General features: G+C 33.7%; 1 protein-coding gene across 2 annotated transcripts in view; it reads right to left on the bottom strand.

Moving 5' to 3' along the window:
* The window catches only part of LOC119611515, a 27331-nt gene extending 6052 nt beyond the window's left edge, over window positions 1-21279 (bottom strand). For both annotated transcript variants that reach the window (XM_037967124.1, XM_037967125.1), the window contains exons 1-3: window positions 20759-21279; window positions 93-322; window positions 1-31 (exon numbers count right to left, since the gene is read on the bottom strand). The exon at window positions 1-31 is cut by the window's left edge and continues 321 nt beyond it. In XM_037967124.1, the coding sequence (XP_037823052.1) occupies window positions 1-31; window positions 93-322; window positions 20759-21037 (540 nt within the window). In that variant the 5' untranslated portion in view covers window positions 21038-21279. The remainder of the gene's footprint in view (window positions 32-92; window positions 323-20758) is intronic.
* Window positions 21280-23901: the final 2622 nt, after the last annotated feature.

Raw genomic sequence — 23901 nt, 5'->3', positions numbered from 1 at the left:
ATAGTTACACACCACCCAAGTACGATTGTCTCTAAATTATTATATAAAAACATTATAATGATATTTTCTATTTCCTATAACACATTATTAACCTGTTAACTATACCCACTCCCAATTCCTTACTCGTCTTCCATACTACTTGCGTAAAGTGTCCCGTGTTTGAGGAAAATCCTGGTTTATTAAAATTATAATTTTTGATTTCATCATACCAGGCCTGCACGGCCAACTCATGGGTTTGTGGTCCCATGCCAGTGCCGATATAAAGATTTTCACCATATTTATTGTTTCTGCGATGTTGCAGGGAATTGCTATTGGCTAGGTGCTAAGAAAAGAGCGATAGATAAGGAGAGAAGAGTGAGAGAGAAACGTATGTAGAAGATAAACAGTTATTAGTAATAGAATTAAAATTTTAAATTGTTGTAATTATAAAGGGGAGTCAAGGGAATCATAGGTGATTTATCAGTGTTTTTTTTCTTGGAAAACTGACTCAGATATTCGTTAGAAATATTTACAGTTAATAATTCTGTCATACATATCAGGCATGGAAAATTGAAATTTTTAAATAATACTAACATACTAAACTAATTTTCCGCTAGCTTAAAGATTGACTTTATTACTGTAGACTATACTATAGACTAAATGAACCGATTTTCTGAGAGAAAACATAAAAGTCCATTTATCTTGGAAACGGGAAGAGATAGGGCCAAAACAACGATAATCTGTATTCACTATTATTTCCTTCCAAAAATCAATTTTCTGAGTGAAAACATAAAAGTCCTTTTATCTTGGAAACGGGAAGGTTTGGGCCAAAACAATGATATTCTGTGATCACCTTCATTTTCTACCAAAAATCTACTTTTTTGAGTGAAAATATAAATGTTCATTTATCTTGGAAACGGAAAGAGATAGGGCCAAAACAACGATAATCTGTGATCACTATTATTTCCTTCCAAAAATCAATTTTCTGAGTGAAAACATAAAAGTCCATTTATCTTGGAAACGGGAAGAAATAGGGCCAAAACAACGATAATCTGTGATCACTATTTTTTCCTTCAAAAAATCTATTTTCTGAGTGAAAACATAAAAGTCCATTTATCTTGGAAACGGGAAGAGATAGGGCCAAAACAACGATAATCTGTGATCACTATTTTTTCCCACCAAAAATCAATTTTCTGAGTGAAAACATAAAAGTCCATTTATCTTGGAAACGGGAAGAGATAGGGCCAAAACAACGATAATCTGTGATCACTATTTTTTCCTTCCAAAAATCGACTTTTTTGAGTAAAAACATAAAAGTCCATTTATCTTGGAAACGGGAAGAGATAGGGCCAAAACAACGATAATCTGTGATCACTACTTTTTCCCACTAAAAATCAATTTTCTGAGTAAAAACATAAAAGTCCATTTATCTTGGAAACGGGAAGAGATAGGGCCAAAACAACGATAATCTGTGATCACTATTTTTTCCCACCAAAAATCAATTTTCTGAGTGAAAATATAAAAGTCCATTTATCTTGGAAACGGGAAGAGATAGGGCCAAAACAACGATAATCTGTGATCACTATTTTTTCCTTCCAAAAATCGACATTTTTGAGTAAAAACATAAAAGTCCATTTATCTTGGAAACGGGAAGAGATAGGGCCAAAACAACGATAATATGTGATCACTATTATTTCCCACCAAAAATCAATTTTCTGAGTGAAAACATAAAAGTCCATTTATCTTGGAAACGGGAAGAGATAGGGCCAAAACAACGATAATCTGTGATCACTATTTTTTCCTTCCAAAAATCGAGTTTTTTGAGTAAAAACATAAAAGTCTATTTATCTTGGAAACGGGAAGAGATAGGGCCAAAACAACGGTAATCTGTGATCACTATTTTTTCCTTCCAAAAATCGACTTTTTGAGTAAAAACATAAAAGTCCATTTATCTTGGAAACGGGAAGAGATAGGGCCAAAACAACGATAATATGTGATCACTATTTTTTCCTTCCAAAAATCGACTTTTTGAGTAAAAACATAAAAGTCCATTTATCTTGGAAACGGGAAGAGATAGAGCCAAAACAACGATAATCTGTGATCACTAATTTATCCTTCCAAAAATCGACTTTTTTGAGTAAAAACGTAAAAGTCCATTTATCTTGAAAACGGGAAGAGATAGGGCCAAAACAACGATAATCTGTGATCACTATTTTTTCCTTCCAAAAATCGACTTTTTGAGTAAAAACATAAAAGTCCATTTATCTTGGAAACGGGAAGAGATAGGGCCAAAACAACGATAATCTGTGATCACTACTTTTTCCCACTAAAAATCAATTTTCTGAGTGAAAACATAAAAGTCCATTTATTTTGGAAACGGGAAGTGATAGGGCCAAAACAACGATAATCTGTGATCACTATTTTTTCCCACCAAAAATCAATTTTCTGAGTGAAAATATAAAAGTCCATTTATCTTGGAAACGGGAAGAGATAGGTGTTTAGTTCAAGAGAATTATTTAGTATTTACTAAACTTTGTTATTTATTATTTAATTATTTAAATTGCCCGTAATTAATTTACCACCAGTATACTGGAAATCATATCATTTGGTGGTTGTTTTTTCTTAATCTCTTTTGTTCTCTCATTGCTTAATTCGCTGTAAACTGTCATTACTTTTATTGTTTTATGCTTATTACTTATTGATCTTGTAAAAATCAAGCCAGTTGTGCAGTAACTATCAACCAATAAACAAAACAAACAAAATAGTGCATCAATAATAAACCAGTTCTTTTAATACAACAACAACCCCTATTGTGTCTTTCCTTTTATGCATTTACTTTCAAAGTAAGATTAAAATAATATAAGAAATAAATTTGCAATATTTAGAAGTGATATATTTGTACCCTACCCCCCATATAAACATTTTGATCCCACGAACCGGATTAAAACACCCTATAAAATTTTTTCAAATATTTTACTATTAAATATTGCAAACCCCTTTTAAACCCCAGGCTTAAAGTGAAAAGTAAAGTTTTTGTGGTAATGTGCTGAAGTGCATCTATACATAAAACCCCAGGCGTAAAGTGAAAATTAAAGTTTATTGTGGTAAAGTGGTAACGTTCATCATAAATCATACCCCAGGCTTAAAGTGAAAGTGTGGTGCTAAATATTGCTGAAACTGATCTACAATACCATCCAGTCATCATCATATAAAAATTAACCCCCATCTTCAAGTGCTCAACAAGTATTTATTTAAAAGGTATTTCTTCTTTGAAATTTATTATACGTATATTTTTATCTGCATACCCCTAATAAAATATAAAAAAAGAAGTGTGCAACAACAATTTAGCCCTTACCGTTAAACCATATTTACATGCAACCCGTTACAAATTTCTCAAAAATAAAAAATCCCTTCATAATAAGAACGTAATCCACAAGTGTTTAAAATAATTTTTGTATAACAGTTTTGATAAATTTTAACAGTGATGACATTTTAACATTGAGTAGCTAACTTTCATCAACATAAAATATTACAGTGATTATTTACTTGTAGCTTATCTCACTCAAAGAGAACTACCAATACATACCACAGCTATTAGTTCGATCTGTTAACTACAAATTAAAGAGACAGTAATTGCTCAATAAATTTGAAACTCTTACATAAGTGTTTAGTCACCCTACGAAAATTAAGTTGGTATTATTTGTTCAATACAAATAAAAGCTACACAATTTATAAAACTGTAAATAAGTTGTAAATACGATTTAATATTTGCTGATAATTCTGAAACATTTTATAATTTTTTTTTGAATTTTTATCAAATTACTTTTAAACCCCTTGAATTATAGAAATCTAAACAAAGTTTTAAATTGAGTTGAGTCGTAAAGCCAATATTTTGTTTACGTTTGAGAAAAATACTGAAAATTCTTTGATCACTAATTGTTCCGAAACCCAAAGTTGTTTTTTCGTATAGTTTCTTGAATACAAACTGGAAATGTCGACTTTAGATGAATTTATCCGATCTTCTGATAAGGTTGTAGAATTTGAAGCTTTTTTCTCTGGCACCGCAGTTACTAATCATACAGTACACACCCTTGACATACATAAAGATGAGATTCTTCGACACTGGTCAGATTTTAGGGCAGCCTATGATAAGATTCTGCAAAATTATAATACTGTACAGGAAAATATCAGTGTAGAAACTATAAAGGAAAGATTCTTTAAAACTTTTGATTCCCATGTTCGAGCATTGTCTAGGGCTAATGAGATTTTAGACTCCCTCCGAAATAGTAATATCCCTGCTGTCAACCCCCCTACACCTGTAGCTGATTCTAACCCTAACATATCTTTACCCCCATGCGATACGCAAACTTTTTATGGAGATTATGTCTCTTGGCCCCCCTTCCGTGATATGTTTACGGCCCTTTATATTAACAACTCCCGATTGTCCCCTGTTGAAAAACTATTTCATTTACTAAAAAAGACAGAAGGCGAACCCCATGAGATTTTAAAGAATTGTCCACTCACTAATGATGGTTTCAATATGGCGTGGACAAACCTTGTCGAACGATATGAAAATTCCCGTATTCTTGTTAATTCACAATTGAAAACTCTGTTTAACTTATTGAATAATCCTATTTCTAAAGAATCTGGTCGCTGTATAAAACAACTCCAACAATCAATAAACGATTGTATAAAAAATCTTTCGCTGCTTCAAATAGATACCAAAAACTGGGACGTTATCTTTGTTTTTATTTGTGCAAAATGTCTTCCTGATATAAGCTTACATTTATGGCAACAACATTTAGGGAATAGTAAAGAATTACCCACTTGGCAGGAAATGGATAGCTTTTTAACTTCTAGATATCAATCTCTTGAAGGCTTCGCTGATATAAGAACTACTTCGTCTGATTCTCAAAATAACTATAAGAAATATAATCCGAAGAAACAGATTCCCAATAATTCTAAAAAAGTTAATACATTTCAAACAAAAGTTAAAACAGATAAGCCTCTAAAATGTCCACTTTGTCAAGAACCACATCCCTTAAGGTTTTGTCCCACTTTCTTATCAATGTCAAGTGAAGATCGATATTCGTTGGTTAAAAAACAAAGGCGGTGTACTAACTGTCTAGCAGCCTCACATGATCATAAATCTTGTAAAAGTCAATTCAGATGTTCATTCTGTAAACAGAAACATCATTCCCTCTTACACCGTTCCGAAAATCAACCTGTAACCCAAATAACTAATACTAGACCCTTTAATGATTACACAACGAACAATAATAACAATAATAATAATAATCACGATCACGATTCACACCCCTCACAAACCGTTGGCAATCCTCGTGATAACCCCGAAACTTCAGCTGCTGCTGCCGCAAGATTACGTCAAGCATATTCAACCCAACTACAGTCCACAACACATAACTCTGTTATCCTTGGCACAGCTTTAGTTGATGTTTGTGTAGGTGATGTGCGTTGTACCGTAAGAGCTCTTATTGATTCAGCCTCAGAGTCCACCTTTATCTCTAAAAAACTCCAAGCTTCTCTGGCAATCCCCACAAAAACTTCACATACAACTATAACTGGTCTTAGCGGTTCGTTATCTGCTACTGCTACTCGAATTTGTACTATTACAATAAGTTCACCTCTAGAAAAACTCTTTAAAACTTCAACCGATGCATTCGTTGTTAATAAACTGACAGGAGATTTACCCTATTACGAACTCTCTTCCATTATGAGTACCAAGTTTTCTAATCTTCCCTTAGCTGATAGCTACTCTTCTAAAACTTCGAATGTTGAACTTTTGATTGGTTGTGATGTTTACCCAAAAATCCTTAGAGATGGTATTCGTTGGGATTATAATAGATCACTCGTCGCTCAGCGTACCATTTTCGGATGGATAATCTCTGGGAAATTACAATCTCCTACCCCTATTTTAAATTCTGTTTCATCATATATGAACCATATCGACTTAAACGCACAACTTACTAAATTCTGGGAACTTGAAGAAGTTCATGAAAAACCAGCCCAATCTAATGAAGATATCTTTTGCGAAAATTTATATAAAAATACAACATTTAGAGACGAAAATGGTCGTTTCGTTGTGTCCTTGCCCTTTAAATCTGAATATTCTAATAATATTCCCCTAGGCAACTCTCGCAACTCTGCTTTATCGCAATTTCTCAGAAATGAAAGCAGACTCAAAAATAACCCGAAATTAAAGTATGATTACGACAAAGTAATCGAAGAATATTCAAATTTAAATCATATGATGGCTGTAAATCCCAATTTATCTAAACCCTCTAACTCTTCCTACTATTTACCCCATCACTCTGTGCTCAAACCCGAATCTACAACCACTAAACTTCGTGTTGTATTCAACGCCTCTAACCCCACTACGTCTGGACTAAGTCTAAATGACGTCTTATACCCCGGACCAGTTTTACAACAAGATTTAACTGTCCTTATAACCCGTTGGCGATTGTTCAAATATGTTTTTAATGCAGACATCGAGAAGATGTACAGGCAGATACTTGTTAACCCACAACACACCCCATATCAAAGGATTTTATTCCGAAGTTCTTCTTAAAAGGAACCCCAAGATTTTGAGCTACAAACCGTAACATTTGGAGTTAACTGCGCTCCATACCTAGCCCTGCGAACTCTTATCGAACTTGCTACATGCTGTAATAATGATTACCCCGAAATATCTACCATACTCAAAGAGAACATGTATGTCGATGACGTGCTAGCAGGGTCCCATGATCTTTCTTTAGCCTTAAAATCAAGAGATAACTTAATTAAAATCCTAAATTCTGCTGGATTCCCCCTCCGTAAATGGATTTCAAACGAAAAATCCCTACTAAAAGGCTTAGAACCCGAACATTTACTTATGTCTGATACATTAGAGCTTGAAGACACAGTTACAACTAAAACACTAGGACTACGCTGGAATGCGAGTCAAGATTATTTCTACTTTAACCCCATAACTCAGCCGATCCGAAATAATATAACCAAACGAACTGTTTTGTCAGATATTGCAAGATTATTTGACCCCGCTGGATGGCTAGCCCCAAAGATCATTGTTGCGAAAATGATAATGCAACAGATCTGGAAAGATCAAATCGAATGGGATGATCCACTAAAGCCGGAAACTTTGCGTAATTGGCTTTCGTTTTTAGATGATTACCCGAACATTGGAATGATAAAAATACCCCGATTTGTAAATTATACCCCCTCATACTTCGTAGAACTTCATGGCTTTTGTGATGCTTCTGAAAAAGCCTATGCTGCTACCCTATATCTTCGAACAACAAGCGAAACAGGTCACATATCAACTCATTTACTCTTAGCCAAGACTAAAGTTGCCCCAGTAAAATTCGTTACACTCCCCAGGAAAGAACTATGTGGTGCTGAACTATTAGCAAAATTGATCTCAACATTTCTGTCCCAAGTTAATTTTGATAAATGCAATCTACATCTCTGGACAGATTCAACTATTGTGTTATCGTGGCTTCAAAAACACCCCTCGCATTGGACCACTTTCGTCGCCAATAGAATCACGTCTATAGTAGAAAAAGTTGGAAATGATAAATGGCGTCATGTTTCCTCCAAAGATAACCCAGCTGATTTGGGATCTCGAGGCCTTACTGCAAAGGATTTGATAAGCAACGATCTATGGTGGCATGGACCAACGTGGCTTAAACTCCCTAGTTCTGAATGGCCATCAGTTTTGCCTGTTATAGATACTCACGAAGAGGTTAGACCTGTAAAAACTCATTTAAATCAAAACTTTGAAGATATTTTAAACCGTTTCTCTGATCTCTCTCGTGCCATGCGTGTAATCGCTTATATATATCGATTTTATCATTCTACTCACCCACGTTATAAAACCACATATAATTATCCCTCTCTCACCATTCAACACACAGAAATGAAACATGTTAAACTTCGCTTAGTGGTTTCTTGTCAAAAGTTTTACTTTCTCGAATATTCATTGCTTTCTAGAGGACAAGAGATTCCCAAGAAAAGTCCCTTGTTAACATTTAACCCGTTTATCGATTCTGATAACATAATGAGGATCAATGGTAGACTTTCTCGGAGTGAAATGCTATCTTATGATGAAAGATTTCCTAAGATTCTCCCCTACTCAGGTCGTTTTACCCGTTTATATTTAGAACTTTTACACAAATACACAGTACATGGAGAAAATTCTCTTCTAATACGTCTAGTACAATTAGAGTTTTGGGTACCGAAACTGAAAAATCTTGTCAAAACCATTATATTTAACTGCAAGACTTGTGTTTTATTTAAGAAAAAGCAAAGTCAACAACTCATGGCTTCACTTCCCCCTGAACGTACATTCCTTTCACGTCCTTTCTGCAACACCGGTTTAGATTTCGCGGGCCCATTTAATATAAAGTCATTTGCAGGTCGCGGATGTAAAATCACTAAAGGTTATGTTCTAGTATTTGTTTGCTTTGCTACGAAAGCAATTCATTTGGAAGCCACCAGTGAACTTTCAACCCAAGCCTTTTTAGCAGCATTCTCCCGTTTTTTCTCCCGCCGAGGCACCCCACAAGTTCTGTTCTCTGATAATGGCACTGCATTTGTAGGCGCAGCCAATATATTCAATAAAACCCAAGAAAATCTCTTATCCCAAGTACGAACTAATATCCAGTCTCAAAATGCATTTCAAAACATCGAGTGGCGTTTTAACCCCCCTGGAGCTCCTCATATGGGAGGACTCTGGGAGGCAGGAGTGAAAAGTTTTAAATCACATCTTAAGAAAATTACTCATGCACAAACTTTTACCTTTGAAGAATTCACCACGATGCTTTCAAGAATCGAAGCTTGTCTCAACTCAAGGCCATTAAGTCCAATGAGTGACAACCCCAATGAAATAAGCGCTTTGACACCCGGCCATTTTCTTATTGGCGCCCCTCTGCTGTCACCACCTGAACCAGACTTCTCTAGTCGATCACTTAGTTATGCAAACAGATGGCAAAAATTAAATGTACTCCACCATCATTTCGCATGCAGATGGAAAGAGGAGTATTTAAAAGAATTGCATAAACGCATAAAGTGGAAATATCCCCAAAGAAACTTTGCTGTTGGTGACCTAGTTGCAATCAAGAAAGATCATCTTCCCCCAAATGAATGGCGACTTGGTCGTATACAAAAAGTTTCCCCTGGTCAAGACAATAAAGTCAGAGTGGCAGAAATCGTTACCACAACTGGTTCTATAACAAGGCCAATTGTTAAATTAGTTCTCCTGACCCCCAATAATAACGAATCAAACTAATTCTCCCTTTTATTTACAGCACTATGGCCCCACAACACCGTCAAAGACGAAATCTAACCGTAAGAAGAAGTTTATCTCCCATAGAAAGACGAAGATATCAACGTCATCAACCCGACTGCCGCTTGTGTAGAAGAGACCATCCTTTACGATCCTGCTACAAGTTTAATAACATGAATTTAACATCCAAACTCAAAATTGTGAAACAATATAAATACTGCCAAAATTGTTTAGCCCACAGTCACGTCCTGGCAAGATGTCGTAGTTCCGAAAGGTGTCACATTTGTCAATAAAAACACCATACCCTTTTGCATTTTCATGCTCTCATCAGACCAATACAAAACCTCAACATCAACCCAGAAAGAAATCTTTTGCAGTCAACAATTTTACGACCGACTGTAATAGTCAAAATCAGGTTTGCTGGTGAATGGCGTGATGTACGTGGCATTATAAACCCTTCAGTTGAAACCAGCCAAATTGCAGAATTTTTACCAACCCGTCATCGTCTGCCACTTGAAAGGTCAGGTTCCCATCGTTTTTGCAAAATTACTTTTAGACCACATTTTGTCAACAGACCTGTGATCATTATAAATGCCTCAGTAACCAAGGAGTTACCACAGTTTCAGCGACCACTAGAGCTAGATGCGTCTATTGCTGAGCCATACAGAAACATGTATCTGGCAGATCCAAGATTTTATAACGAGTCAGAAATCGACTTAATTCTCGGCGCTGACGTTTATCCTCATATCATCAAATCAGAAATTCGTCCACCCACACTCACCTCTCCGATGGCCCAGGACACCGTATTAGGCTGGATCCTAATCGGGAATGTTCGCCGATCGTAAATCATATTCTATTATATTTATACATTATAAACAATTTTATATACATTTAAAATTTGTGTAGAAATGTAATTATGAATTATATGAATTATGAATTATTATGAATTATTATTATTATGAATTATTATATACTATGAATTATTTTGAAAAACATAATGAATTTGCTATAATTAGTCATAAAATCTGAAAGTTGTTTCATCATAAACATTGAATTTTTGTTTAAACTGTTAAACTGTTTCTTATAAAAAAACTAAAATGAACTGTGCTATTAATTTTGCCAACACTGTAATTATTCTTAAAAAGAAAAAAAAAACGGAAAAAATTATCTTTTTGTTTGTAAAAAATTTAATTTATTTTATCACTCAATATTGTACATATTGTGTATCTAAGCTTTTGTTTTTTTTTTAAACATTTATTCCAATTTGCCATAAAACTATTTTGAATTTATTTATTTATGAAATTTTCCCGAAGGCTTGGAATAACCATCCTGTCCTCTTGTGATTTTGCGTAACCGCAAGGGGGCCGGAATGTTTAGTTCAAGAGAATTATTTAGTATTTACTAAACTTTGTTATTTATTATTTAATTATTTAAATTGCCCGTAATTAATTTACCACCAGTATACTGGAAATCATATCATTTGGTGGTTGTTTTTTCTTAATCTCTTTTGTTCTCTCATTGCTTAATTCGCTGTAAACTGTCATTACTTTTATTGTTTTATGCTTATTACTTATTGATCTTGTAAAAATCAAGCCAGTTGTGCAGTAACTATCAACCAATAAACAAAACAAACAAAATAGTGCATCAATAATAAACCAGTTCTTTTAATACAACAACAACCCCTATTGTGTCTTTCCTTTTATGCATTTACTTTCAAAGTAAGATTAAAATAATATAAGAAATAAATTTGCAATATTTAGAAGTGATATATTTGTACCCTACCCCCCATATAAACAATAGGGCCAAAACAACGATAATCTGTGATCACTATTTTTTCCTTCCAAAAATCGACTTTTTTGAGTAAAAACATAAAAGTCCATTTATCTTGGAAACGGGAAGAGATAGGGCCAAAACAACGGTAATCTGTGATCACTATTTTTTCCCACCAAAAATCAATTTTCTGAGTGAAAATATAAAAGTCCATTTATCTTGGAAACGGGAAGAGATAGGGCCAAAACAACGATAATCTGTGATCACTATTTTTTCCTTCCAAAAATCGACTTTTTGAGTAAAAACATAAAAGTCCATTTATCTTGGAAACGGGAAGAGATAGGGCCAAAACAACGATAATCTGTGATCACTATTTTTTCCTTCCAAAAATCGACTTTTTGAGTAAAAACATAAAAGTCCATTTATCTTGGAAACGGGAAGAGATAGGGCCAAAACAACGATAATCTGTGATCACTACTTTTTCCCACTAAAAATCAATTTTCTGAGTGAAAACAAAAAAGTCCATTTATTTTGAAAACGGGAAGAGATAGGGCCAAAACAACGATAATCTGTGATCACTATTTTTTCCTTCCAAAAATCGACTTTTTTGAGTAAAAACATAAAAGTCCATTTATCTTGGAAACGGGAAGAGATAGGGCCAAAACAACGATAATCTGTGATCACTATTTTTTCCTTCCAAAAAACGACTTTTTGAGTAAAAACATAAAAGTCCATTTATCTTGGAAACGGGAAGAGATAGGGCCAAAACAACGATAATCTGTGATCACTATTTTTTCCTTCCAAAAATCGACTTTTTTGAGTAAACACATAAAAGTCCATTTATCTTGGAAACGGGAAGAGATAGGGCCAAAACAACGATAATCTGTGATCACTATTTTTTCCCACCAAAAATCAATTTTTTGAGTAAAAACATAAAAGTCCATTTATCTTGGAAACGGGAAGAGATAGGGCCAAAACAACGATAATCTGTGATCACTACTTTTTCCCACTAAAAATCAATTTTCTGAGTGAAAACATAAAAGTCCATTTATTTTGGAAACGGGAAGTGATAGGGCCAAAACAACGATAATCTGTGATCACTATTTTTTCCCACCAAAAATCAATTTTCTGAGTGAAAATATAAAAGTCCATTTATCTTGGAAACGGGAAGAGATAGGGCCAAAACAACGATAATCTGTGATCACTATTTTTTCCTTCCAAAAATCGAGTTTTTTGAGTAAAAACATAAAAGTCCATTTATCTTGGAAACGGGAAGAGATAGGGCCAAAACAACGATAATCTGTGATCACTACTTTTTCCCACTAAAAATCAATTTTCTGAGTGAAAACATAAAAGTCCATTTATTTTGAAAACGGGAAGAGATAGGGCCAAAACAACGATAATCTGTGATCACTATTTTTTCCCACCAAAAATCAATTTTTTGAGTAAAAACATAAAAGTCCATTTATCTTGGAATCGGGAAGAGATATGGCCAAAACAACGATAATCTGTGATCACTGTTCTTTCCCACCAAAAATCAATTTTCTGAGTGAAAATATAAAAGTCCATTTATCTTGGAAACGGGAAGAGATAGGGCCAAAACAACGATAATCTGTGATCACTATTTTTCCTTCCAAAAATCGAGTTTTTTGAGTAAAAACATAAAAGTCCATTTATCTTGGAAACGGGAAGAGATAGGGCCAAAACAACGATAATCTGTGATCACTATTTTTTCCTTCCAAAAATCGACTTTTTTGAGTAAAAACATAAAAGTCCATTTATCTTGGAAACGGGAAGAGATAGGGCCAAAACAACGATAATCTGTGATCACTACTTTTCCCACTAAAAATCAATTTTCTGAGTGAAAACATAAAAGTCCATTTATTTTGGAAACGGGAAGAGATAGGGCCAAAACAACGATAATCTGTGATCACTATTTTTTCCCACCAAAAATCAATTTGAGTAAAAACATAAAAGTCCATTTATCTTGGAAACGGGAAGAGATAGGGCCAAAACAACGATAATCTGTGATCACTATTTTTTCCCACCAAAAATCAATTTTCTTAGTGAGAATATAAAAGTCCATTTATCTTGGAAACGGGAAGAGATAGGGCCAAAACAACGATAATCTGTGATCACTATTTTTTCCTTCCAAAAATCGACTTTTTTGAGTAAAAACATAAAAGTCCATTTAGCTTGGAAACGGGAAGAGATAGGGCCAAAACAACGATAATCTGTGATCACTACTTTTTCCCACTAAAAATCAATTTTCTGAGTGAAAACATAAAAGTCCATTTATTTTGGAAACGGGAAGAGATATTGCCAAAACAACGATAATCTGTGATCACTATCTTTTCCCACCAAAAATCAATTTTTTGAGTAAAAACATAAAAGTCTATTTATCTTGGAAACGGGAAGAGATAGGGCCAAAACAACGGTAATCTGTGATCACTATTTTTTCCTTCCAAAAATCGACTTTTTGAGTAAAAACATAAAAGTCCATTTATCTTGGAAACGGGAAGAGATAGGGCCAAAACAACGATAATCTGTGATCACTATTTTTTCTTTCCAAAAATCGACTTTTTTGAGTAAAAACATAAAAGTCCATTTAGCTTGGAATCGGGAAGAGATAGGACCAAAACAACGATAATCTGTGATCACTATTTTTTCCCACCAAAAATCAATTTTCTGAGTGAAAATATAAAAGTCCATTTATTTTGGAAACGGGAAGAGATAGGGCCAAAACAACGATAATCTGTGATCACTATTTTTTCCTTCCAAAAATCGAGTTTTTTGAGTAAAAACATAAAAGTCTATTTATCTTGGAAACGGGAAGAGATAGGGCCAAAACAACGATAATCTGTGATCACTATTTTTTCCTTCCAAAAATCGACTTTTTGAGTAAAAACATAAAAGTCCATTTATCTTGGAAACGGGAAGAGATAGGGCCAAAACAACGATAATCTGTGATCACTATTTTTTCCTTCCAAAAATCGACTTTTTGAGTTAAAACATAAAAGTCCATTTATCTTGGAAACGGGAAGAGATAGAGCCAAAACAACGATAATCTGTGATCTATCCTTCCAAAAATCGACTTTTTGAGTAAAAACATAAAAGTCCATTTATCTTGGAAACGGGAAGAGATAGGGCCAAAACAACGATAATCTGTGATCACTACTTTTTCCCACTAAAAATCAATTTTCTGAGTGAAAACATAAAAGTCCATTTATTTTGGAAACGGGAAGAGATAGGGCCAAAACAACGATAATCTGTGATCACTATTTTTTCCCACCAAAAATCAATTTTTTGAGTAAAAACATAAAAGTCCATTTATCTTGGAATCGGGAAGAGATAGGGCCAAAACAACGATAATCTGTGATCACAATTTTTTCCCACCAAAAATCAATTTTCTGAGTGAAAATATAAAAGTCCATTTATCTTGGAAACGGGAAGAGATAGGGCCAAAACAACGATAATCTGTGATCACTATTTTTTCCTTCCAAAAATCGACTTTTTTGAGTAAAAACATAAAAGTCCATTTATCTTGGAAACGGGAAGAGATAGGGCCAAAACAACGATAATCTGTGATCACTACTTTTTCCCACTAAAAATCAATTTTCTGAGTGAAAACATAAAAGTCCATTTATTTTGGAAACGGGAAGAGATAGGGCCAAAACAACGATAATCTGTGATCACTATTTTTTCCTTCCAAAAATCGACTTTTTGAGTAAAAACATAAAAGTCCATTTATCTTGGAAACGGGAAGAGATAGGGCCAAAACAACGATAATCTGTGATCACTATTTTTTCCTTCCAAAAATCGACTTTTTTGAGTAAAAACATAAAAGTCCATTTATCTTGGAAACGGGAAGAGATAGGGCCAAAACAACGATAATCTGTGATCACTATTTTTTCCTTCCAAAAATCGACTTTTTTGAGTAAAAACATAAAAGTCCATTTATCTTGGAATCGGGAAGAGATAGGGCCAAAACAACGATAATCTGTGATCACAATTTTTTCCCACCAAAAATCAATTTTCTGAGTGAAAATATAAAAGTCCATTTATCTTGGAAACGGGAAGAGATAGGGCCAAAACAACGATAATCTGTGATCACTATTTTTTCCTTCCAAAAATCGACTTTTTTGAGTAAAAACATAAAAGTCCATTTATCTTGGAAACGGGAAGAGATAGGGCCAAAACAACGATAATCTGTGATCACTATTTTTTCCTTCCAAAAATCGACTTTTTTGAGTAAAAACATAAAAGTCCATTTAACTTGGAAACGGGAAGAGATAGGGCCAAAACAACGATAATCTGTGATCACTATTTTTTCCCACCAAAAATCAATTTTTTGAGTAAAAACATAAAAGTCCATTTATCTTGGAAACGGGAAGAGATGGGGCCAAAACAACGATAATCTGTGATGACTATTATTTCCTTCCAAAAATCAGTTTTCTGAGTGGAAACATAAAAGTCCATTTATCTTGGAAACGGGAAGAGATAGGGCCAAAACAACGATAATCTGTGATCACTATTATTTCCTTCCAAAAATCAATTTTCTGAGTGAAAACATAAAAGTCCATTTATCTTGGAAACGGGAAGAGATAGGGCCAAAACAACGATAATCTGTGATCACTATTATTTCCTTCCAAAAATCGACTTTTTGAGTAAAAACATAAAAGTCAATTTATCTTGGAAACGGGAAGAGATAGGGCCAAAACAACGATAATCTGTGATCACTATTTTTTCCTTCCGAAAATCGACTTTTTGAGTAAAAACATAAAAGTCCATTTATCTTGGAACGGGAAGAGATAGGGTCAAAACAACGATAATCTGTGATTACTATTTTTTCCTTCCAAAAATCGACTTTTTGAGTGAAAACATAAAAGTCCATTTATCTTGGAAACGGGAAGAGATGGGGCCAAAACAACGATAATCTGTGATCACTATTTCTTCCTTCCAAAAATCGACTTTTTTGAGTAAAAACATAAAAGTCCATTTATCTTGGAAACGGGAAGAGATAGGGCCAAAACAACGATAATCTGTGATCATTATTTTTTCCTTCCAAAAATCGACTTTTTGAGTTAAAACATAAAAGTCCATTTATCTTGGAAACGGGAAGAGATAGGGCCAAAACAACGATAATCTGTGATCACTACTTTTTCCCACTAAAAATTAATTTTCTGAGTGAAAACATAAAAGTCCATTTATTTTGGAAACGGGAAGAGATAGGGCCAAAACAACGATAATCTGTGATCATTATTTTTCCTTTCAAAAATCGACTTTTTGAGTGAAAACATAAAAGTCCATTTATCTTGGAAACGGGAAGAGATAGGGCCAAAACAACGATAATCTGTGATCACTATTTTTTCCCACCAAAAATCAATTTTCTGAGTGAAAATATAAAAGTCCATTTATCTTGGAAACGGGAAGAGATAGGGCCAAAACAACGATAATCTGTGATCACTATTTTTTCCTTCCAAAAATCGACTTTTTTCTGAGTGAAAACATAAAAGTCCATTTATTTTGGAAACGGGAAGAGATAGGGCCAAAACAACGATAATCTGTGATCACTATTTTTTCCTTCCAAAAATCGACTTTTTGAGTAAAAACATAAAAGTCCATTTATCTTGGAAACGGGAAGAGATAGGGCCAAAACAACGATAATCTGTGATCACTTTTTTTTCCCACCAAAAATCAATTTTCTGAGTGAAAATATAAAAGTCCATTTATCTTGGAAACGGGAAGAGATAGGGCCAAAACAACGATAATCTGTGATCACTATTTTTTCCTTCCAAAAATCGACTTTTTTGAGTAAAAACATAAAAGTCCATTTATCTTGGAAACGGGAAGAGATAGGGCCAAAACAACGATAATCTGTGGTCACTATTTTTTCCTTCCAAAAATCGACTTTTTTGAGTAAAAACATAAAAGTCCATTTATCTTGGAAACGGGAAGAGATAGGGCCAAAACAACGATAATCTGTGATCACTATTTTTTCCTTCCAAAAATCGACTTTTTTGAGTAAAAACATAAAAGTTCATTTATCTTGGAAACGGGAAGAGATAGGGCCAAAACAACGATAATCTGTGATCACTATTTTTTCCTTCCAAAAATCGACTTTTTTGAGTAAAAACATAAAAGTCCATTTATCTTGGAAACGGGAAGAGATAGGGCCAAAACAACGATAATCTGTGGTCACTATTTTTTCCTTCCTTAAAAGTCTATTTATCTTGGAAACGGGAAGAGATAGGGCCAAAACAACGATAATCTGTGATCACTATTTTTTCCTTCCGAAAATCGACTTTTTGAGTAAAAACATAAAAGTCCATTTATCTTGGAAACGGGAAGAGATAGGGCCAAAACAACGATAATCTGTGATCACTATTTTTTCCCACCAAAAATCAATTTTCTGAGTAAAAACATAAAAGTCCATTTATCTTGGAAACGGGAAGAGATAGGGCCAAAACAACGATAATCTGTGATCACTATTTTTTCCCACCAAAAATCAATTTTCTGAGTGAAAACATAAAAGTCCATTTATCTTGGAAACGGGAAGAGATAGGGCCAAAACAACGATAATCTGTGATCACTATTATTTCCCACCAAAAATCGAGTTTTTTGAGTGAAAACATAAAAGTCCATTTATCTTGGAAACGGGAAGAGATAGGGCCAAAACAACGATAATCTGTGATCACTATTTTTTCCTTCCAAAAATCGAGTTTTTTGAGTAAAAACATAAAAGTCTATTTATCTTGGAAACGGGAAGAGATAGGGCCAAAACAACGATAATCTGTGATCACTATTTTTTCCTTCCGAAAATCGACTTTTTGAGTAAAAACATAAAAGTCCATTTATCTTGGAAACGGGAAGAGATAGGGCCAAAACAACGATAATCTGTGATCACTATTTTTTCCTTCCAAAAATCGACTTTTTTGAATAAAAACATAAAAGTCCATTTATCTTGGAAACGGGAAGAGATAGGGCCAAAACAACGATAATCTGTGATCACTATTTTTTCCTTCCAAAAATCGACTTTTTGAGTAAAAACATAAAAGTCCATTTATCTTGGAAACGGGAAGAGATAGGGCCAAAACAACGATAATCTGTGATCACTATTTTTTCCTTCCAAAAATCGACTTTTTTGAGTAAAAACATAAAAGTCCATTTATCTTGGAAACGGGAAGAGATAGGGCCAAAACAACGATAATCTGTGATCACTATTTTTTCCCACCAAAAATCGACTTTTTTGAGTAAAAACATAAAAGTCCATTTATCTTGGAAACGGGAAGAGATAGGGCCAAAACAACGATAATCTGTGATCACTATTATTTCCCACCAAAAATCGAGTTTTTTGAGTGAAAACATAAAAGTCCATTTATCTTGGAAACGGGAAGAGATAGGGCCAAAACAACGATAATCTGTGATCACTATTTTTTCCTTCCAAAAATCGAGTTTTTTGAGTAAAAACATAAAAGTCTATTTATCTTGGAAACGGGAAGATATAGGGCCAAAACAACGATAATCTGTGATCACTATTTTTTCCTTCCGAATATCGACTTTTTGAGTAAAAACATAAAAGTCCATTTATCTTGGAAACGGGAAGAGATAGGGCCAAAACAACGATAATCTGTGATCACTATTTTTTTGTCCACCAAAAATCAATCTTCTGAGTGAAAACATAAAAGTCCATTTGTTTTGGAAACGGGAAGAGATACTATTTTTTCCTTCCAAAAATCGACTTTTTTGAGTAAACACATAAAAGTCCATTTATCTTGGAAACGGGAAGAGATAGGGCCAAAACAACGATAATCTGTGATCACTATTTTTTCCCACCAAATATAAATTTTCTGAGTGAAAACATATATATTTATCTTGGAAACGGGAAGAGATAGTGCCAAAACAACGATAATCTGCGATCACTATTATTTTCTTCCAAAAATCGACTTTTTGAGTAAAAACATAAAAGTCCATTTATCTTGAAAACGGGAAGAGATAGAGCCAAAACAACGATAATCTGAGATCACTATTTTTTCCTTCCAATAATCGACTTTTTTGAGTAAAAACATAAAAGTCCATTTATCTTGGAAACGGGAAGAGATAGGGCCAAAACAACGATAATCTGTGATCTCTATTATTTTCTTCCAAAAATCAATCAATGAGTGAAAACATAAAAGTCCATTTATCTTGGAAACGGGAAGAGATAGGGCCAAGACAACGATAATCTGTGATCACTATTATTTCCTTCCAAAAATCAAATTTTTGAGTGAAAGAATAAAAGTCTATTTATCTTGGAAACGCTAAGAGATAGGGCCAAAACAACGATAATCTGTGGTCACTATTTTTTCCCACCAAAAATCAACTTTTGTGACTAGAAACATAAAAGTCTGTTTATCTTGGAAACCGGAAGAGATAGGGCCAAAACAACGATAATCTGTGATCACTATTATTTTCCACCAAAAATCGATTTTTTTGAGTGAAAACATAAAAGTCCATTTATCTTGGAAACGGGAAGAGATAGGTCCAAAACAACGATAATCTGTTATCTGTCGATATTTCCACTATTTCCACTATGTGATCATTATTTTTTCCCACTAAATATAAATTTTCTGAGTGAAAACATATAAGTCCATTTATCTTGGAAACGGGAAGAGATAGGGCCAAAACAACGATAATCTGTGATCACTATTTTTTCCCACCAAAAATCAATTTTCTGAGTAAGAACATAAAAGTCCATTTATCTTGGAAACGGGAAGAGATAGGGCCAAAACAACAATAATTTGTGATCACTTTTATTTCCCACCAAAACTCGATTTTTTGTGGAGAAAACATAAAAGTCCATTTATCTTGGAAACGGGAAGAGATAGGGCCAAAACAACGATAATCTGTGATCACTTTTATTTTCCACCAAAAATCGATTTTTTGAGTGTAAACAAAAAAGTCCATTTATCTTGGAAACGGGAAGAGATAAGGCTAAAACAACGATAATCTGTGATCACTATTATTTCCTTCCAAAAATCTATTTTTTGAGTGGAAACATAAAAGTCCATTTATCTTGGAAACGGAAGGAGATAGGGCCAAAACAACGATAATCTGTGATCACTATTATTTTCCACCAAAAATCAACTTTTTTGAGTAAAAACATAAACGTCTGTTTATCTTGGAAACGGGAAGTGATAGGGCCAAAACAACGATAATCTGTGATCACTATTATTTCCTTCCAAAAATCTATTTTCTGAGTGAAAACATAAAAGTCCATTTATCTTGTTAACGGGAAGAGATAGGTCCAAAACAACGATAATCTGTGATCACTATTATTTCCCACCAAAGATCAGCTTTTTTGAGTGAAAACATAAATGTCCATTTATCTTGGAAACGGGAAGAGATAGGGCCCCTAACAACGATAATCTGTGATCTCCATTATTTCCCACTAAAAATCGATTTTTTTTAGTGTAAACATAAAAGTCCATTTATCTTGGTAACAGTAAGAGATAGGGCCAAAACTAAGATTATCTGTGATCTTTATAGACTAGACTTTAGGCTAGTCGACCAATACCGACCACAATTTCATGTTGTTGTTTTAAATCAATTATGCAAAACAACAAGAATATTCTACTTGAACCATAATAAACTCATCTATAAGTACAACAGAATCTTTTGTTATATTGTTCTTTGTGTCTGTGTGTCTCTCTCCATTTGCAAACTTACTTTTGCCCATTCAGTGGCGAACGCACACAATTGTTTACTCAAAGTCAATGGTCCGGCACCATGTTTGGCTCTATATCTATTATGAGCTTCCAAAACTTCTAACTGCAATTGTTCCACAGTTTTCTTAGATTCCTCAGTTTCATTTGTTGTTGTCGTTGGTACGGGAACGGCGGTATAGTTGCCTCTTTGGGATTTATTTGCCGTAGTATTACGAGTTTTGGGTCGTTGATGATAGTCATCATCATCTGCAGTTTGACACTTAAAACACCATGAAAACATGTTGTATGTTTTTTTTGATTTGTTTAATTATTTGTAAATAATAACAATAACACACACAAATATAAATTTTGTTTAATTAATTAATAAATTTAACACGTTTTCTTTAAATTGCTCTTTTTGGTTATTTTCAATTTATTTCATTATTTTTTATTGTTTTTATGTCACTTCCGTTCAAAAGGGCTTTTCGTTTTGTTTAATTTTCAAACTAATTTTTAACTTTAGGTCTGCTAGTAGTATATCGTTTCAATTCCAATTTATAACTACCGTTAAAGTCGTCTTGTAACTTTCAGTTTCATTCGTATATTTTTATAAAACAGAAGATTTGTACGACAGTAAATAAATAATAAAAAAAAAAAAATTATACGAGTGAAACACACACAGCGCACTTCATTTCGTATTATTGTGTTCTTATTATTAATCATACTCTTCTTTACTGATAAGAATGGAAAAAAATACATATTGCTTTTTTGGTGTATGAGTAGTAAAAAATACACAATTTTCTACATACAATTTACTTTGCGGTTGGATGGTGTTTTCAGTTGATGCTGGTGTAGGTTACGTTAACGTAAAGTGACTTACTTACTGATAAGGAGGACTGAGATTTTTAAATTGCATTTTATCGTTATGTTTAACTTTTTAAATTTACTTCAATCTTTCTGGAAAAAAATACTAAACGAAAGTTTTATATTCGACTGCCATCAAGGGTTATTTGGAATTGGATCTTCAATAGGGACATGAACCGATGTCTTTATTATTCAAGAGAGTGAATAAATTTTAATAACAAACATCATAGAGATTTTCATAATATGGCATTAAATATAAACTGGGATTGAATATATGGACCGATCTCTAGAGTATTTTAAAGAGGGATAGAGTCAATTGCAGTTTGATCTTCATAAAATTTGATCAAATGTCCTATAAAACAAGTTTATGAAGAATTTCGCCAGTATACTGGTATTATTAAGCCAGATTTATTAAAGGCAATATCTGATACTGATCTTATATGGGTAGGGTGGTAGGTCCATCTATGGATCGATCCTAACATAGTGAGATTTTCGATCCTATAAAACTTGTTTGTGTGTTCAATTTGATCACGTACAAGTAGCCAGTTGTAAGTCTTAACGTCATATTCGGAAGAGGACCTTATATACGGGGTTAGGGTCAATTCTGAATCTATTCTTATCAAATTTGTTACAGAGATTTGTGTTCTTATAAAACGTGTTTGTGTCTTATTGTGTCACTATAATTTAAAGTTAAAACTTGTGCAAAAATTTAACACTATTGCTGCCTAATTAACTGCTTTATTCCGGGAGACCACTTGTATGGGGGCTATGTGATATCGTGGACCGTCAAGGCTTATTTTCAATACCAATACCTTCAACTGCTCCCGTATGATGCCTTCAACAGACAGACGGACGAACATGGCTAGATCGTCTTAGAATTTGTTAAGGACCCAGATTATAATACTTTTTTGGGTCTATGACCAATATTTCGATGCGTTACAAACGTAATGACAAAATCAATATATTTTCATAATCTGATTATCTGAAAAAGTAGACATAATATGGAGATGGGATCAATTATGAAAGAGATTTCTGAAAGGGACCTTATATAGGGGTAGAACATGGACCGATCGTCATCACCAATGTTTGTCATTTGATTGTAGTTTCTATAATATAATTTTGAGTCCCGGAGTCGATTAAGCCATCTCAGTCTGTCTGTATGTTTGTTCAAATCAATTTTCTAGAGATCGCAGATATATATCAATTTTCTAAAGATACCAGCTATCTTGGGGATCCACATTTTCAATAATTCTGATATAATTCTAATATGGATCGAACGTCATCACCTTTGTGATATGTTTGTCATTTTATTGTACTTTCTATAATATAATTTTCTAATCCGGAGTCGATTAAGCCATGTCAGTCTGTCTGTATGTTTGTTGAAATCAATTTTCTAAAGACCCCAGATATCTTTTGGGATCCAAATTTTCAATAATTCTATCAGATATGCTTTTGAAAAGATTCCTATTTAAAATCAGCAAAATCGGTTTATAAATAACAGAAATATGTATGTTCTGTGTATATGTATATAAATCCCTCATACAATTTTTTTCCGAATCGGTCCATAATTGGTCCGAAAAGCACCAAAATTCTTAGTTCATTGATTAATAAAGATATTGGAAACAAATTTCACAGAAACAAGTTTTCTATATATATGTAAATCACTTCGAAAAATGTGTTCGCTATAGGCTCGTAATTGGTTATGGCTCTCATATAAGGTCCACTTCCGAAAATCAAGTAAACGGATAAATTTAATTACTTAATAAGGCTATTGGGATAAATTTCGCCATGAATATGTTTAAAGTATACATAAATCACCCAGCAAAATGCTTTTTTTTCGGATCGGTCCATAACTGACCCTACCTTCTATATAAGGTCCAAAAAGTGACAAAACAAGATATCGCAATAAAATTCGATATGATTATATTTTGCATACATATAAATCATTCAAGAAGATTGTTTCCGAATCAGTTCATTATTGGTCACAGCTCCGATATAAGGTCCACTTTCACAAGTCCAAAAGTTGGCAGAACAATTTTGGATCCAAAAAAACTTCTTCATGTCAAATGTCATCATCGAGTTTTTACACCGCAGTCTAATAGATCTTAACAGTTTGGGTAGGGCCTTCACATGATCGTTTATAACTCATCACAATTCTCTTCCCCTACTGTTATTTACTTTTTTTTTTGCTATTTTTTTATTTGCATCGGTACATTTTTAGGCGTTCAACAAATAATTTGTTTGCCTTTAATTTTATTTATTTTATTTTCAGCAATAAATACAAACACACGCACTCTGAGC

This window comes from Lucilia sericata, unplaced genomic scaffold (genome assembly GCF_015586225.1).
Source record: "Lucilia sericata isolate MDLA Ls3-8-SP2 unplaced genomic scaffold, ASM1558622v1 Contig001470F_arrow, whole genome shotgun sequence".
Lineage (NCBI taxonomy): Eukaryota > Metazoa > Arthropoda > Insecta > Diptera > Calliphoridae > Lucilia > Lucilia sericata.
This window is presented reverse-complemented; position numbering and strand designations above follow the sequence as displayed.